This window comes from Aplidium turbinatum, chromosome 2, assembly GCF_918807975.1.
Source record: "Aplidium turbinatum chromosome 2, kaAplTurb1.1, whole genome shotgun sequence".
NCBI classification, from domain to species: Eukaryota; Metazoa; Chordata; class Ascidiacea; order Aplousobranchia; family Polyclinidae; genus Aplidium; species Aplidium turbinatum.
Genome location: NC_137473.1, coordinates 33,049,415 through 33,067,116, shown reverse-complemented (window position 1 = coordinate 33,067,116; position 17,702 = coordinate 33,049,415). Strand labels below are relative to the sequence as shown.

Sequence of the window (17,702 nt, the reverse complement as noted above, 5' to 3'; positions counted from 1 at the left end):
AAGAAAAAACTGCAAAATAGGATTAAAAACCAAAAAAAAACAGCAGAAAATATTTCAAAACAGATTATACCGTGCATCAATGAGATGCGTGCTCCTGAACTTTATTGACCAATTTGTAGTTACAGTGGTTCTCAACATTAATGCCGTATTCCTCCTTTGAAAGGCACAACTATTGTCACTTTCTCCCCACAATAATTTACAAAAAAAATACTAAAAACAGATCTGCAGAAGTTTCAGTGGGCTACCACTTTCAGTTGGGCTATGACTTAATAGAATATTTACTTAATAGATTATTTGGATAAATTTACATTTGATTTGCATTTCTTCCCAATTCCTTTCAACACGATATATTCCTCCCTAAGTTAAAAATTTCTCCTTATAGCTAGACTTACCATAATTTCTTGGGCATAATCCGGGACAAACTCAAAACTATGAATGAAATAACTGGACGAAAGGCCGAAGGCCTGAGCTTGGCAAATTTTTATTCCATGTTTATATTTATAAGTTTTAATATTGCATAATAAAGTATTCTACTTAGATTGAATAAAAATTGTTATTACTTTATTTAAAGGAAAATACATGTTAATTTAAGCAACACTAAGTCACAAATCAGACATTTATAAGAAAAAAAAAGAACAAACACTGAGAACAAAGAAATAACACTAACTCACAAATCAAACATTTATAGGGGGGTGCATTCAGAAACCATTGGCTTCATCGTTTCATTGAAGTCAATAGAATAATGACGCAATAAACGCCACTCATTATTCCCTAACTATAGGATTTCTCAAGCTATGCGCGATATTTTACTCAACCTAATAAGCTAAAAAAAAGTAGGATATTAAAATAAGCCTCGAGTTAAAGCAAAGTTAAGCCTTTTGGGATGGAATTATTTCATAATTTTGCATCAGGTTGGAGTTAATTTTGAAAATTTTATTAAAGTAAAATTCCGGGACATTTTGCTAACCGGGACAGACGTTTAAACCGGGACTGTAAACCGGGACGTATGGTAGGTCTACTTATGGCTCCCTATAAGAACCACACTGTTGTAATTGCTTAAAATCAACGTTCATACATTCTGCAACAGACGGCATTGATTACATCACGCCACCAAAATTATTATTTCAATAATTAAAATGGAAATTACCATTCTGCAACAAATTACAGCAGCACTATTCATTGTTGCTACAATCAAAACAACTAAACAAAACACACATGTGTAAAATTAACTATAGTAACAAAAATGAAACTAAATTTTTCACAACTCTGGCAAATTTTTAAATAGATCTGTTGCCCACCTCAAAATCTTTCCATGGCCCACTAGTGAGCCATGGCCCACCGGTTGAGAACCGCTGCTCTAGAGTTTAATGCACTGTCCCACTTTGCCCCTAATACAGCTATCCCACTTTGCCCCAAAGTATAGCTTTTAGAAAATAAGATCTCTGCTGAAACCTGCAAAGTTTAGGTAAAAGTTGCTTTTGTTACCAACAAATACTGTCTCAATGTCCAAGATAAAAACAAAGCTACCAACAAATTCGCTTATGCTAACGAATGTGGTAGCTACTTTTCCATCCCTTTCTTATAACAAACCATGCCAAAACATATTTTACTTCCTCACGACACACGTTTTGCTCTGCCAGTCGCCATTTTTCCACAGCAAATACAGTTTATTGTTGCCTAACTAGTGCTTCCGGTTAGAGGGAGCCAAAGAGTACAAAACGTGAGAAATCGCGATGTCCCACTTTGCCCCGTGTCCCGCTTTGCCCCGTCTTCCCCTAAATCTAGGTTTTTTGGTTTATAACTTTTATTTGATTCAAAAATTTGCTGATACAGGATACAGCTCAACATAAAATTCCAAAACTAGCACAAACATGATGACTTTCTCGAGAATAGGTCATCAGCAGCATATTAGAGCAGTGGGAAGCATTGGTTTTGTATTTTCAGTCTCAATGTAAGATTGACAAGGTTGATGGTGCAAAACGGATTTATGATGCACTTGTTAATCGTGGAACAAAGCATAAGCTCGTTTTTTTGCAATATGTTTTTAAAAGGGTAAATAGTGTCAACCTAGAATTTCACTGTGAGCATTTTCGTCTGCACGAGCTGTATTTTATGGTTTCCACAGAATAAGCCATAGAAAGATTTTGAGTAGGCCTATCTTCATTAGAGAAGATTACAACATGCATAGAAAATTAGGAGAAATAGATCCAAGCAATGCTGAAAATCATAGGAACATGTCAGCTGTGCACCTTGGTGGACGAACAATGGCCCTGTTGGAACAGGAACCGTATATTTAAGCGACACATACAATAATCCGATCCACTGTTTGGCGCCAGTGAAAAATTTGCGCCAATACTCTGTATCACTTTTGGGAAACTCTCTGATAAGCTAACACCAAAAAATAAAAAGCCGGAAATATAGATACTAAGCTTGTTAAAGCTTAAGCTGTTTAAGCTTTTAAAACTAAACTGTTTTCAACTTTTCATCTTAAATGTGCGTAAATACAGTGATCATTAAAAAGATAGAAATTAACACTCGATAATGTGCGTGTCCAACGTTCTGTCGTAGACTCTCAAAGTGGTATAGGCTAAAGAATGGCTGTTGAGCATGAATAGGCCTACTATGCTACCGTATGTTATCGGCATTAACGAAAGTGGATGGTCACTGGCCAGTTCCTTTCTTACGTCAACTACGGATAAGTAGGCCTTCATATCTCCTACACCGGGTATGGTTGTAACAATAACAAAGAATTATTGTATCCTCACACATATTCAAAAGTACTAGGCTAAATAGCTAACCTGATAGAAACTACAACCTTAATGAAACGTAGTAAATTAAGAAATTAAAATGTCATTTGTCATACAATTGATAGCGCAGGCCTATGTTTGCACCATGTTTGAAAAGACTTTAGGCTATCCAAAAGTAAGCCTACTCGATTTAGGACATGTAGCTAAATAGTCTCAAAAGTTGCTTTCGCTTAAACCTACCATATTTTCATCATCCAAAAAGAGGACATGTTTAGTAAGCAAGCAAAATGCCAGTGGATTTTTACGTTTAAATAATTCTTACATCTTCTTAGATCAGGGGTTATTAACCTGGGGTCCACAAACCTCTAAGGGGTCCGCGAAGCGTTTTCAGGGGGTCCGCAAAAGTTTCCGAATTTGCAGCATGATTGATAAATTACGACCTTAAAAAATTAGTTCTGCTTTATTTGTGTATTTACAATGATTTTCAAACTGTACCACGCAACAATGTGGTGCGTCGTTTAAAATTTCAAAGGGCGTCGCACAAAGGTTCGGCTTCCTAACTAGAAAAAATTTCATACAAAAGACTAAAATCTTTTCATAAGCCTGTGTATGATCAACTTAATTCTTTTGAGACAGCAGGTTGTTGATCAATGCTTAATTTAGAAATGGAAACCGGAAATTTAGTCGGCAGCCGTGGCCGAGTGGTTAGCGCGTTGGGCTCGCAGTCGAGAGCCTGCATGTTCGACTCCAGCCACCCGCACTTGCTGTTGTTTCTCTGGGCAAGAAACTTTACGATAATTGCCTCTACCCAGTGATCGATTTCGAGTAATGGGTAGTACCAAATTTAAGTCATAAGTAGAGTAGACAACCGGAAACAGACATTGCCGTCGGCTGCAGCGTGGGTCAGGTGTATGTCGGAAGGCGTACACCGATGCATAGCGCTCAAGTCCGCTTTCCCGCAATGCAGGATAAAGATAAACAAACAAACAAAACAAACGTCAGTCTGTAGCTTATTAGCACTCACGAATTTTCCATGGCTGTGATTACAACGAAATATTGGTTACAAATGAAAAACGAGAATTTTTTTTTGTAAAGGTCACAAAAACTCTATTTATTTGCAAAAAAGCATTCAATCAGCATATAGAATACAGATTTTTGATCCTGTGTGCCAAGATATAGCTCATAACATAACTTCGTCAATCGTCAATGTCATCAATCATCATAAGTGCGTCGCAAGTTCAGCAGATTCTTCTAAGTGTGCCGTTTCAAAACTTATAAAAAAGGAGACGCGATATGCTATAAATTTTTTAGGGGTCCACGACCGCTTTGAGGGCACCAAAAGGGGTCCGCCAAAACAAAAAGGTTAAGAACCACTGTCTTAGAAGATTATATGGCTATGTAGCAAAAAGCGACAAATGAAAAACAAAACATATTTATTTGTCAGATTCAGTCAATGAACATTTTGCTGTTCATTTGATTTTCTCAACAGAAAACATGCGTTTTACATTTGCATTTTGAGCCATAGCTTATTGCAGATGAAGAATTGCTCGATTTTTAACAATTCATTAAAATAAATCTATAGTTCTGCTTCTGCAATATTTGAACTATTCTGTCCATTTTCTAATATGCCATCATTTAAACAAAGCTAATGCAAGCTAGCTATCAAGTTTAAGACGCCTTTGCACTAGCTTTGGTTTAGATCGAACAGTTTAACATCATCAATGCCAACATTTTTCTCTAACAGATACTGCCACACACCACTGAAAAGCGTTAACCTATTCTTTCGTGTAAGACAACATAAGCAATAAGCATCCAATCAAAGGATGTGAACTCAAAAAATGAAATTAGCGGTCTATATATCCAAACAGGCAAAACAAAAGTCGAACAATAAAAATACATCTGACATGGTCATCGAGTAACACTTCCTTCGTTTGCCACAGAAATAAATGTATCCACCATATCCACAGCAAGCAATGTATTGCCAACTTCAAAGTCAATAAACACTTTTCTTAAACAAGGATAGCCTACTTCTGCCACAGCTCACAGAAAACATACTTTTCTTTTTTGGTATCGTTGCTTAGCCTTATTTAGCTTTCGCCAAGGTCACATCAAAATAAAACCTTGTTGAAAATGATAGCAATGCAAAAAAGAAGACATTTTAGCATTTTCAAGTGAGGAAAATGTCCTCACTTGAAAATGCTCGGAGTTTTTTTCGTTCTCGGAGGACAATTTGTTTTTTATGAAAAAAGAGGACAAATCCTCCTAAAAGAGGACATATGGTAGCCCTACTTTCGCTTATTTCAAGCCTATTTCTTCCAGCATTCTTTTAGTGTCTTCTCTTGTTTTTTCAAGCGATTCTTTCCAACTCAGAATAGGCTTGTATTCGAAGTGTTCGACAAATTTTTGATGAGAATATGTGAAATACGTTGTAGCTACCGATAATGCTCCAGGGGTCAGCAACACCTACAAATTTCAAAGCGCTTATATACAGTAATGTAGGCTAATGAGCTTCATGACATAAAGATGCATGCGATAACATAATCTCATTATTCGAAAAGCTTATAATAAATCAATAAAGTGAATTGCTTTACCGTATACCAATGCGAATAGACAAATAAAGACATCGTGCACCAACTTGATGTCGTGCAGGCAGAGATGGGCGCTATTTTGATCTTAAAGATCACTTTTTTTTGATGATCTTGATCTATGATCACTTTTGATCTATGATCTGTGATCATGATCTTGTAAATCAATAAGATCAAGATCACTCAGAAATTTAAGTTGACTTAGGCCTATTAAATAGAAGCATTTTTTTAGAATTCGTGCAGTGCAAAGTAGTTAGTGACCACTGAGCTACCGTATGACGTGTGTCTACTGTCTATGCTTAAGTTGATTTGTAGTCTCAATTTAGTTTTATAAGTGTTAATTCAAAATGAAAAAAGCCTTGTGTGTTAGTTATTAAGAAATGAACTTACGCAGTGACCCAGCTAGAAGGGAAAAGTTACTGTTTTGAGGCAAACAGTTCAATATTCGAAACAATGAGCTTGTTTAAAATAATATAGCAAATGAATGCAGCAACCCGTTTATGAAACGTCATTCAACATGCAATAGCCTACAATTTCATTAAAATGTTTCAATAGCAATAAAACTTAAAAGCCTATTTTTGGGCATGGCAAGATATAATTCTGGAGAAGGATTGCTTCCCCGAGCCCCTTTAGCTACGACCCTATTCCATCCAAGCGACACGGTCTAATATAATCCTTAATGTACAATAGATATAACTGCATGATAGCTGAAATTATGTCCAGATATTCAGCACGGTTACAGTCTACACGACCTAGAGGTGGTCAAAATATAACCTCGGTCTTAAGCGTAATGTTGCGACCCTACGCTAACTATGACGACGATAACAACAGTCATTCTCTTACTAAATTATAGTAACTTACTATAATTTTTTGTGCGAGCACTCGAGCAGGAAAAGTTAGCATTACCAACTAGCTTTAACTAGGTTGCTTACAAGTGCATTTTGCTTTTTTGCATTCTCATTGATCAAGAAATGCATTTTACAAATAACCTATACAAAAAGTGATCTTGAAAGTGTTCATCTTCAAGATCACCAAAACTGGTGATCTTGCCCATCTCTGCATGCAGGTCAAAATGCACGAATAAAAGATATAAATTTTAGTAGCTATTTCTAGGTTTAACATCGAAATCACCGTTATTAGGTCGTGACTTTTTCTTGAGAAAAAGCACGTTTTAGTCAAAGAGGCAGAGCTGAGGAACACATTTACATAAAAACTACTTTCAAACTAGCGTTGTTAGCGCAATTATGTTTAAAAATATTTGTTGCGTAGGGAATTGTCAACTTGTTGTCAAAGGAATTTGATCATGTAGATAGCTTGCAATGAAAGTTGCCAAAAATGCAGTAAAATCCACACAAAGACTTTAGTAGGCTACTTCTGTGTCTCATCAGGGCTATTGACGCTTGGTACCAATGTGATCTTCGGACTTTAAATAAAGACATTCTGAGAAAAACGCACGGCCTATATCTAAAAATACGAAGTGCCTTCTAAAATTTCAGGACTTTTTAGAAAGGTTACAGACCCCTAAAATAGCCCCGCCCTGGCTTAAAAGTACCTCATTGTCTCTCCTCATAATATCTCGTAACTTACCTCCCAACACTAGCACATTCTTACCTTTTTCTTTATTCCCACAAGCAAGAGAAGCTTGGCCAGAAACAGCATGCACATTGACAATGTATACAGCATCCAATAGGGTAAGAACGGTTCTCGCTTTGAAATAGTGAAACCCAAAGGTTTAAAAAACTCAAGGTTCAATCTTGAATATGACATGTTAGGCGTATCATCTCCGATAAAATATGCGTTTCCTCCAATGAGTTGTTCGTTGACCTTTAATGTAGAGTACCGGTAGCTAATTTTTACTCTACACAAACATTAAGCTATAGGTCGTAAAGTTTATAAATTACGCATCCGTAGACCTACCATATCCACTTGTTTTTGTGTTATTATTAATAGCAGGACAATTATTTTGACAAAATTAAAATGGTCTGGTTGAAGCTGTACGCTGTTCGTTTCGTACTGATCGCGCTCTGTTTCGTAGCCTACTACTTTCCACAGTTAACTGTTGCAATGTCATACAACATGCTAGCTGATCCTTAGTTTAACACAATTGCTGTAAGGTGTAAGGTAAGCTAACGGTCGGCAAGGCATTGGAGCTGTTGTGAACATTTGCTGAGTGCAATGATCACAATTTACAACCTCAGAATAAGGCCTCTTTCGGAAAATAGAAAGCTCTTTTCCAAGATTGCAAGACTAAGCGGAACAATAGATTGTTGAAGATACTCGGCTGTTTTCCTGAGCTACGTAGCGATGAATGCACTTGGGCGAGATTTAGTTTTCCAAAGACGAATATGAAACGGTGAGCTTTGTGAAGCTCTTGTCAAATTGAAATGGCAGTCAATTACATTTACAAAGAGAATACTGACTTAAATCTGGCTGAAAAAGTGTTCACATTCATCCAAAAAAACAAAAACAAAAAGCGGAAAGATTTGATTAACTTACAGAGATTAGTGGCAATCTGCAAAAGAGATTGTTGAAACGTGTGTCAGAAAGACGAAATGTGGAATTGATCCACTTATTCATATATTAAATTGTCTCAAATACCGGTTTGAATTACGACCACATTTTAAATACAAAATCCGAAAGACCACAATTGCAATCTTAGCAACATTTCTTTTCGAAAGACTCTATCCACAATGCTCTGATGATCACGTGGAAGAGCATTAAGAAAGTGTTGTCGTTGAACTCGTTGAAGAGTCCAAGGTTAGTTAGGCTACTTGATCTGAAAAGTTCGTTGTGGTTATGGAAAGTTAAAGTAACAACACTGAGGTCATTCCTCCACAGCGAGAAATTTTGAAAAAGGAAGTATCTTTTTCAAGCTACTAAGAAGATATCTGAAAATCTTGAAAAGATGCACATCAATGTAGCCGAAATAGCTTTGAACAATAGAACTGCTGGTCAAGAAAATGAAAAATAAACTAAATAATGAAATTTTCAACGCTTTAATTTCATGCGTCAGTAATCGGCTATATAAGCTAAGTCTCAGCCAAAAAATAATTGTGTTTTATTGATATTTTAAAGTGTATTTTCTATATTATCTTTGTAGGCTACTCTTTTTCTCAGCTAGTTTTAAGATTTTAATCTTTTATTGTTTCTATTTACTTTAGTGTAGCCTACATTTTTCTATTTTGCAATAATCATTTTGTTTTTTACATCCGGTTATTTTTGTTGTTGCTAAGTAACTTACAAGAAGCTTATTGCTTTTATAGTCGATGACCTTGAAAACTGTCTATGGTCGTTTCGTCGCCTCCTTTCAATTCACGCAGACAGAAATATAAAATTCGTATGCACCTTACAAGTTAGGCCTAAGCATTAGCAGTAGGCTACCATAACGTTAAAGTTATATGCTAATACTCTTAACATCACGCAATATTGCACTTTTTTAACTTTAAAAACCCGAGTTTTTTCTAGTTCTTATTTTTCAAATAATCTTCGATTTTTAAATTTTGTATAGAATTAAAAACACTCCTCACTACAAACCTGAATTTTACGAGCTGCTAGAATGTGGGACCAAGCCACATTTTCAACTCGCATTCTTGTTTGCAAGCAAGTGGCAGAAGATGGGCTTCGTAGAACTCTGTCTTTAAGTGCGCTTCTCAGAATTTCTTTCAGAATAGGATCTTCACCACCATAAAACCCACATGGTCGCAAGGCACACGTGACGAATTTCTGCAACAAGTTATGCAGTTATAAGAAGAAACGTAGCATACTTAAAAAATTAAACCCTTTTCATTGAAAAACACAATTTTTAAAAAGTTTTCCTCTTTTGCGTAATATAATTTTATGTAAAAACTCTTACCTTTTTCCAAGCCATCAGCTTAGTTTTTGCCGTAAGGTGTGGTAGGAGGCTATTTAGCAAAGGTGTTCAGGCACAAGATTCCGAACAGAACCGGAAAGTTACTGTTTTTGGATGCATCGGGATCGGATCTGGTTTTCGTTTTTTTTTTCTTGATAGAAGCCGGATCAGGATCGAATCCGATTCTGATCCGGCTTGACGACGAAATGAGGATTTAAGGCATTGATTAGAAATGGCTGGCTTTGTCAGATGGTTGATTTGGCTTTGAATCTTTATCCTCGGACTGACAGAGCCTCTGATAGATTATTCCTGGCTGGTAGTTTCGCATACTTGTAGAGGCTTTTGACGCAGAGCCGGTTACCGAGATTGGCAGAGTGAAGTTTTCCGATTGTTAAAGTGTTCTTGCCAAGGAATTATTCCATTCACTAGGTGCCCGCTGAATGGATAGCAGTCTTGAAATGCGTTGCAGGATCAGTTGCAGAGATTGGCAGAGTGAAGTTTTTGATTGTTGTTTAAGTGTTGTTGCGATGTTGCCGAGAATTATTCCATCCACTAGATGCCGCTGAATGGAGAAGATTTGACATCTTTCTCAATTGCCACTTAAAGTTTCAGATAAAAAACCAGTATGCATTTTTTTATTTATTATTTATAAGTATAAAAAATGTGCAACACTAGCCTCAACAAGCAAATTTATATTATTGTAGCTCCCCGATATTTTGTTGAATGACAGTTTATCCATGTAGGCTACCGGTAGTTCGAGTCTACAAGTGTATAGTTTATCGCACATCAGTTAATCGAAACCACAGTTCACGGAGCAACTGTGTATAAAATAACAGTAAACGCCTGGTTTATAACAGGCCCGTAATTGCCGGGGGGGCTTGGGGGGGCAATGCCCCCCCAAGCTCAAAGTAAAAACTCTGCCAGGCAAGCTACATTTGGTTTTCCAATTCCAAATGAGTAGCCTACGGTAATCCCAGACCCAAGACTTTCTATAATTAATTTTTTTTGATTCTCATATGTCACTTTGTACAATTATCTTGCTTGTAATTTTGTAGTTGTTATGTACTGGTGGGGTAATAGTTATAGGGTTATTCCAGACAGATTGCACGATAATGATTTTTAAATTTGGGTGAGTTTTTTTGGCAAGGCATCTCAGGTAAAAGCAATTACAATGGAGTAAGATGCTGGTTTTGGAAATATTGTCCATGAATATCTCTTAAAAACAAATAAATCAACATTGGTATCAGCTTGGATAGCTGTTAGTGTTTTTTGACGTTTACTACCGAATATTACACCCCAAAGGGGATAAATTGGTTTGGTGGAGACCTGTACCAGACAAAGTCACGAGGGTCATTCCTGACAAAGTTGTGTGTTAAAAATATTGCATCCAGTGGCGTAGCCAAGGGGGGGGGGGGGGGTTGGGGATTACAACCCCCCCCCCCCCCCTTTGGCACGTGTGATGCTTTCAGTCTAAAAAGAAATTGCCTAATTTTAAGCAAAACTGCATTAAAAGAGCGAGTTTTGTCAATACCAAACATTCAAACATCTCAGCCAGGATTTAGCAACAAGAAAACATAGAGACTTAGTTTTATTTCCGAAAAATACCGAAGAAAACATAATCTTATTCTTTTGTTATGCCACCGGACAGCACAATTTTGCAGGAATGTTCATACCCACATTTTTGTTGAAAATGCTCTCAGAATGCACCAAATTCAAAGCAATTTTTCAAAATTTTCTGGGGGAGGCCCCCCAGACCCCCCGCCGCTGGGTCGTCAAAAACCCCCCTTTACAAATTCCTGGCTACGCCACTGACTGCATCTATTCTATTCTGCAATCATTTTGGCTGGAATTACCCATGTTTTGGCTGGAATTATCCCAATCATTCGAAATTACTGCTATCTAGCACCTTGTGACTTTATAACATATGCCGTGCCTTTGCCCGAAAAACCGCAAATTAGACTAATTGCAACTACAAATGTTATGTGCATAGCCTTTTACTTCGCAACAGCTTTTGAGCCTCCCCAAGCTAAAATGTATAATTACGGGCCTGGTTTATAATACGTTTGAGTGTGTTTTATTTCATTGACTATGTCGTAGCTTGAGTACCGTATTGTTAATGCTATTCAACCCAATTAGGCTTGTTTTATTGCCGATTGTTTGTTGTACAAACTATAGTACAAACTATTATAAGTATGCTTTCAATTTTATTAATATGAGAGTTATAGTGAAGATGAGACTTTATGATGAATATATTGATTTAGAAAGTTTATTAATTTTCCAATCAAATTTGGAAGAAAAAAAGGACACTATCTATGAAATTACGAGAGCTGTTTTCAGTAACACTTATGTGAAACACTACATCAAACAACTTGTAATGTAGGCTAATACCAGTAATGTGTTTACAACAGGTCTACAGATAAAATGTAGGCCAGCTTCAGCAGGTCACTGAACACGCGTTTACAATCTGCAGTAATTTACATGTTTGAATCTTATGATTTGATATAGCTTATCTACCACAAGCTGTTTTGTGATAAGAAACACAGGCTAACCTAATCGCAAAAGAAAGAGTCCTACTTGTAGATACTACACTCATACAAAATTAGGCTATTCTATACAACAACACCCAGGTTGCTTATGAGAAATTTGTTTGAATTGGAGCCTACAGTAGGACAAGGGTTTTGATCGCTCTGAGAAAACTAAAACTGAAGTCATAATTCTTAAATACAAATTTATGAAAATCATATCGTTTAATCAAACTTAGCCCAATTTTGATTTTTATCGGTGCAAATCGCTACCCACGTAGCCTACCACACTTCTCTTACTACGGAATGGAGCAGATTTTGCCAAAATTCTGTACCTAAACCTGTGTCATTACCATGCGAATCTTTTCAATTTGCCAACAAATCTCTTCAATCTCAAGAGCAAATGCAATATATTTTTTTACGAATTGACAGAACATTGATTTATTGAAAAATTGCATTTCGTTTAGACTAGCCGACTTGGCCGCCTGTTGCTTTTTTCTTTTTTTATATCAACTAGGCCTACAGTAGGTACCGGTATATATGTCGAAAGAAGTGAAGCTCAGGCTATTTGTCAAACAATAACTTACTTTTCCGTTCACTAAATTTCTTCCGTTTGCAGCTAAAATATAGTTTTCTGCTTCGCGTTTAGCTTTGGCGTACATGAATGGAGGTTTGTACAAGTACTCTGTGTTTTCATTTCCCATGTGCATTCGATCCCTATTGGCATTCGGACCCATTGCTTCAGACGAACTTGTGAATATGAAGTGCTGTACATTCTCATGATAGCAAGCTTCCATGCATTCTATTGCTCCTACACAAGTATTCCAGTAAATTTTTTTTTGACATGAATCAAGACTCTTACACATTTCCACTTTCGGTATTCCCTTAGTTTTGTTTGTTATGTAAAGAAAATAAAAACATTTAAAAGAAAGCACGTTGGTATTCTCAATCAATCTCAATAATATTCACAGTGTCATCCAGATTTTAGTATTAAAGATGGAAATTGCATATACCGTAGTTTTCGAAAAATTTCTCTAAACGTGAGTTTAATTTGTAACTTGCATTTTGGGCTCTGCGTTTTTTACTCAAGTTAAAAAATGCGTAAACGCTAATACATTCATGTGATTGAATATGTACGGTAGTGATTAAATGGCAATGATTATTATTTGTGCATTAAACGTTTGTTCAACAAAATTACTGCAGTGCCACTTACACTGTTGTACGTGTATCCTACTACCACATGCACCAGTAGCCTCCATATTTTTTTTATAAGCAGACTGAATGCCTAAGAAACTACCTCTGTACGATACCCAAATATATGATTCCACGTTTAACTGAAGGTATGTTACGACGGTAGTCGGACTACCCGGCATGCGACTAATCAGCAAGTAGGCTACTTCAACTCAGCAAGTAGGCCTACATTTCCGCTACTTCCCAATTCATCAAATAAGATTTACTGCTCGCGTCGAACTGGCTTGATCAATGATCATCGCTTGCTAAACTGAATTTGTTGATTTGTGACATGTCAAGCTTCCGTTTGCTCAGTTATTACTTTCTCAGTTTCATCATTTACCAACTTCAACCACTTCCTCAAATGGTTTTAGCTCAGTTGTCACTTGCTCAGTTGTCGCTTGCTCAGTTCACGTCTGCTGACTTGTTGGAGACTCGTTACGACAGGGTTTCTTAAACTGTAGCCGGTGGACCACTGGTGGTTCACATGACGACTACACAGGTGGTCTGTGACAATAGAGCAAAAATTATATTGTACAGTTAACCACGTCCACTGTCAAAGATAATTGCTAATATTAAGAAAAAATACAGGTCCAAACTTCCAGTGTAGGCTACTGTGACTTACAAGTTTTCTGTTCAAAAATAGCTCGTAGGCTAAATGGGTAAATCGTGTGATAAGACACAGCCCAATCGTCTCATTGCTGTTGTTAGTTTTGTTAATAAATCCAGGTCTGGATTTCAGCCGGAGCGGTCCGGAGCGCCGCTCCGGAAGCTCAATCAAAAAATTGACTTCTCCGGAACGGCGTTCCGGAAGCTCAAATATTTTATACTCTCATTATGCTTTGCCCTGTTCAGTAAAAGTATATACATAATTCTTGATGAGTCGAACACGTTAAATCGGGTATTCACTCTGATCTTCGTACCAGTCTTGACGGAAGCAAACCTGTGAATGTATTTGTCTTGTTGAGCTCGCTAGTCTTACGGCGAATAGCATCTATGATTTTCTGAAGAGCTGCCTAAAATCATATGGCATGTCTATAACATTTTTATCTTCTTGTTTGATTGGTGTTGTATGTTATGGCGCGGCTGTGATGATAGGTCGCAAAAATGGTGTAGCAAAATGGCTTCGTGATTAATTTCCAGACATTGTGGTGTGGTATTGTGCAACCATAGATTGGAACTATCGGTTCGTCATGCTGTAAAATCAGTCAGTAATTTGAATCGATTTCGATCTTTTTGTGGACAAACGCTATAGCCTTTACCACGCTTCTCCTATCAATAACAGGGAATTGGGTGAATATGCAGCGGCTGTTGAAGTGCAGTTGTTGAAAATCGGAAGGGTAGGCCTACTGGACACACGTTGGGTAGCCTCGAATTTCCGCACAGTTAGTGCCGTCTGGAATGATTTCCCAGCACTTTTCGAATTTTTCAAAAAGGGGGCTATTAGCGACACAAGAGATTCTCGGGAACGTGCGAAATATCAAGGACTCTTGTCGAAGATAACATCCACGGATTTCTTGTTGGACTTGGCATACTCGCAAGAATTATCCCAAATAGCCTAAGCCTTGAACTGTAAAACAGAGCATGTAGGCTACTATTTGAAATACAGATAACAAAATTAATAATCTTGCAAAATTATTTGAAACACGAAGGAACGAACCCGGACGACATTATTGCATTGGCCATTGCTAAGGATGCTGAAGAAAACATAGAGTTTAAAGGTGTAGAATTACATGTAAACAATTGCAGAAATAGCCCGCTAATCAATCCCGGCATCTTCTCCACTGTAAATCAAAAATTGTAGTTTTAACCACTTCTAGGGGTGGTTTAAAAATTCCACTTCTACGTTTTCATTCCCACCCCATAGCCTATTGGAAAAGATGGTTATTTCCACCCTACCAAAGGGTGGTATTTTCCACCCAACAGAGAAGGGTGTATAATCACTTAGGAAATTCCATCCAAGATCGCTTGTTGAATTCAACAGACTTGCCATTTACTAACAACTGAAAAATACTTGATTCAACTATTTGGCCAGAGGACACAGTAATGACACACGGAGAAAACGAAATCATTGAAGTGGCAAAGAGATTGCGCTTAGATGAACGCGAAGCTGCTGTGAGAGGACGTCGTGAATATACAACTACGAAAAGAAGTTCCCAGAGTCTTCAAAATTTGATAACGTCACTATAATCTCTTCCAATTTCATCGAGCGAGTGTGAGCGCGGATTTTCACAAATGAACCTCATACTGACATCTGACCGTGCTTCTCTACACACTGTAACTGTTTCAAGTTTACTCTTTATACGAATGGTCCGTCTTCCATTGAGAAATTTTTAACCAGCGAAGTATGTTGGATCCTGATTACGTCATGGATGTAACCCGGCAATTGAGACCCGAAGTCGCCAGAGGTTTTATGATTTTGAATACGATAATTGTCTTAAAAATTGTAGGCTATAACTTGAAAAATCAAAAGTGGAAAAAACTAAAAACAATTTTTTTTCTTTTTTTTCTAGGCTATAACTTGTATTTTTTTTTGTATTATTGTTTCACTAAAATATGAATATTTGCATTGAACAACGCTATACCATCTATAAACCATGATACTTACTTTAGCAACGTTTTAGGTAGGCTACATCAAGCGTGTTGTTTCAAAGTCTTATAAAGACATATTTCTGAATTTTTTCTATGGCACCTAGCGCAATTGGAAAGCAAAAAAAAACAGCTCTCCGGAAGTTAATCTTCTGGAAATCCACCACTGAATAAATCTGATTCAATGTTTTCTAAATTTGTAAACCCGAAAGTCAAACTCGTGTTGGAATACTTCCTTTCACTGATTTTTTTCGTTTTGAATTATTCTTTCGCGCTTGGTAGGACTGAAAATTGATGCAAAATATAATGAGAGTTCGAGAAAAAAACGATGCGCAGATGATGATCCGTAGCCCAAAAGGTTTGGCAAATCTTGAAATTGTTTAATGTATTGTTTTAGTGTAGTTAATTGTTTTAGAAATCTTTCATAAATATAAATATAGGCTATCTACAAACCTGTGGCTATGAAAAAAAAAAAGAAATCGTTACCTTTGCAGTTGACATTCCATAATGTTTCGTCAGAAATAGATCGTCCAAAGTCAATTATTCCAGCCATGTGAAGAGCAACATCCACATCTTCTGCGGCTTTGCGCATAAACGTTTTGTCCGTGATGTCTCCAGTCAACCATTGCACCTTTATTTTAGCTTCTACAACGTAATACACAATGCTGATCAATTCCTAAGCTCGATTGCAGATTTGAAAGTTATCAACAATTGCAACATCTTCCACCCAACAAATGGAGCGGAAGGTTTGCTTGTCTTACTTAGATGACGAAACCAAACACTGTGACTGCTTTCTAATAGCTTGTTAATGTATCCTAGTCAGAAAAAAACATCATTGGTAGAAAAAATAGACCCTTAGTCCGAGAAGCCTAATTCAAGAAGAAGAAGAGTAACCTAAGCTTACCGTACAAAGTTTAATAAACTTAAGCTCATGAAATTCAAACTTATTGCTTGAAATAAGAAATAACTATGACGACAAGTAGCCTGCATCGGTTGATTGGTTTATTTCAGCAAATGCCCAATGGAACCACTTGCCTGCACACTCTTTTGATAGTTTTCTTTGTAAATCATCTCGAAAATGCAAATCAACAAGCTTCAATTCTGTGACACCATCATTGTTGTTTTGACACAAGATTTCAACAAAATACTTTCCTAGTCTTCCACCTGCTCCAGTAACTAAATAGCACTTTTTCATCTTAACGCTTTACTCTTGCAGGCCTATGGCACTCTACCGTACTAAACTGAACATATGAAAAAGTATAAATAAGCTTACGGTACGTCGGTCAAAACTTTAACTATGGTATCCTACTGTTACCCATTAATCTAATTATGCAGACAATTTGGCTAGTTTACACAATCAAAAAAGGTTGATTCAATGGCTTTCTTGTTTGTGTATATGTATGGTAATTTGGTCATTTTAACCATTGCTGGTGTTAAGCTCTTTCTCAGTTCTTTCGGCATTAAAAATTGTATCGCTGACTACATAGGCGATTGGCGAGAGCAATGCTACCACACTGCATTTGTATTTTTTGGTTTGTCACCAATACGGAGAACGAGGCTGTGTATTGGTAAGGCACTTAAAGCATGGTAGAAGACGAACAATAATCTTGACTTCCAGTCCACTTAACTTAAATGTACACCAACTGGGCACTTGCCTGGACATAAGACAAAATTTATGAAAAGTAGCGGCATTGAGTTTCTCATTTTTGATTTGATCTCACCAAGATTAAAAACTCTTCCACACACAAAACAGCGGGTAGGTTAGTTAGGTTAACATCTGTAGGCTGCTAAAACTTAAACAATTTTTGCAGAATGTTTATATTCAGGAAATTGAAAAAAGAAGCAACTCAAAACTTCAAATACGATAATTTATTTCACTGAATGATTTTTTGCTTTTGGTCCTAATCCTCCTATAATTTGATTAAGCCGCTTCGTCGTCCTCTCTAAGGTATCATGAAAATAATGGATGCATATGCTATTCCTCGAATTTTCTTTCATACTTTTATGGTTATCATAAGCAGACATAACTCAGCAACAACACTAACACTAACGTTGACGTTTTCGGCTAGTCATACAGCCATTTTCAAGCCTAAGCTATAAGAAAAATATTTTTTTTAAAGAAATACAAAAAATCATACACTATCACAGCAAAAATATGGTCAAATCTAAACATTTGAGA

At 36.8% G+C, this 17,702-nt stretch overlaps 1 protein-coding gene across 1 annotated transcript; it reads right to left on the bottom strand.

Moving 5' to 3' along the window:
* Positions 1 to 4,163: 4,163 nt before the first annotated feature.
* Positions 4,164 to 16,742, bottom strand: LOC145764819 (3 beta-hydroxysteroid dehydrogenase type 7-like). Its single transcript, XM_082576497.1, has 6 exons — positions 16,559 to 16,742; positions 16,010 to 16,168; positions 12,292 to 12,515; positions 8,867 to 9,055; positions 6,944 to 7,156; positions 4,164 to 5,210 (listed from the first exon to the last, which is right to left on the bottom strand). The coding sequence occupies exons 1-6, from the start codon at positions 16,716 to 16,718 to the stop codon at positions 5,043 to 5,045; spliced, it is 1,113 nt and encodes a 370-aa protein (XP_082432623.1). The 5' UTR covers positions 16,719 to 16,742; the 3' UTR covers positions 4,164 to 5,042.
* Between the last annotated feature and the right edge of the window lie 960 nt (positions 16,743 to 17,702).

Bases quoted from the DNA above. Each gene is read 5' to 3' on its own strand.
- LOC145764819 (XM_082576497.1), bottom strand. From the start codon at position 16,718: ATGAAAAAGTGCTATTTAGTTACTGGAGCAGGTGGAAGACTAGGAAAG. The intron at 12,516-16,009 runs GTAACGATTTCT...ATACTTGTGTAG, and splicing joins ATGGAATGTCAACTGCAAAG to GAGCAATAGAATGCATGGAA. The intron at 7,157-8,866 runs GTTTGTAGTGAG...TCTACATTAAAG, and splicing joins TAGCAGCTCGTAAAATTCAG to GTCAACGAACAACTCATTGG.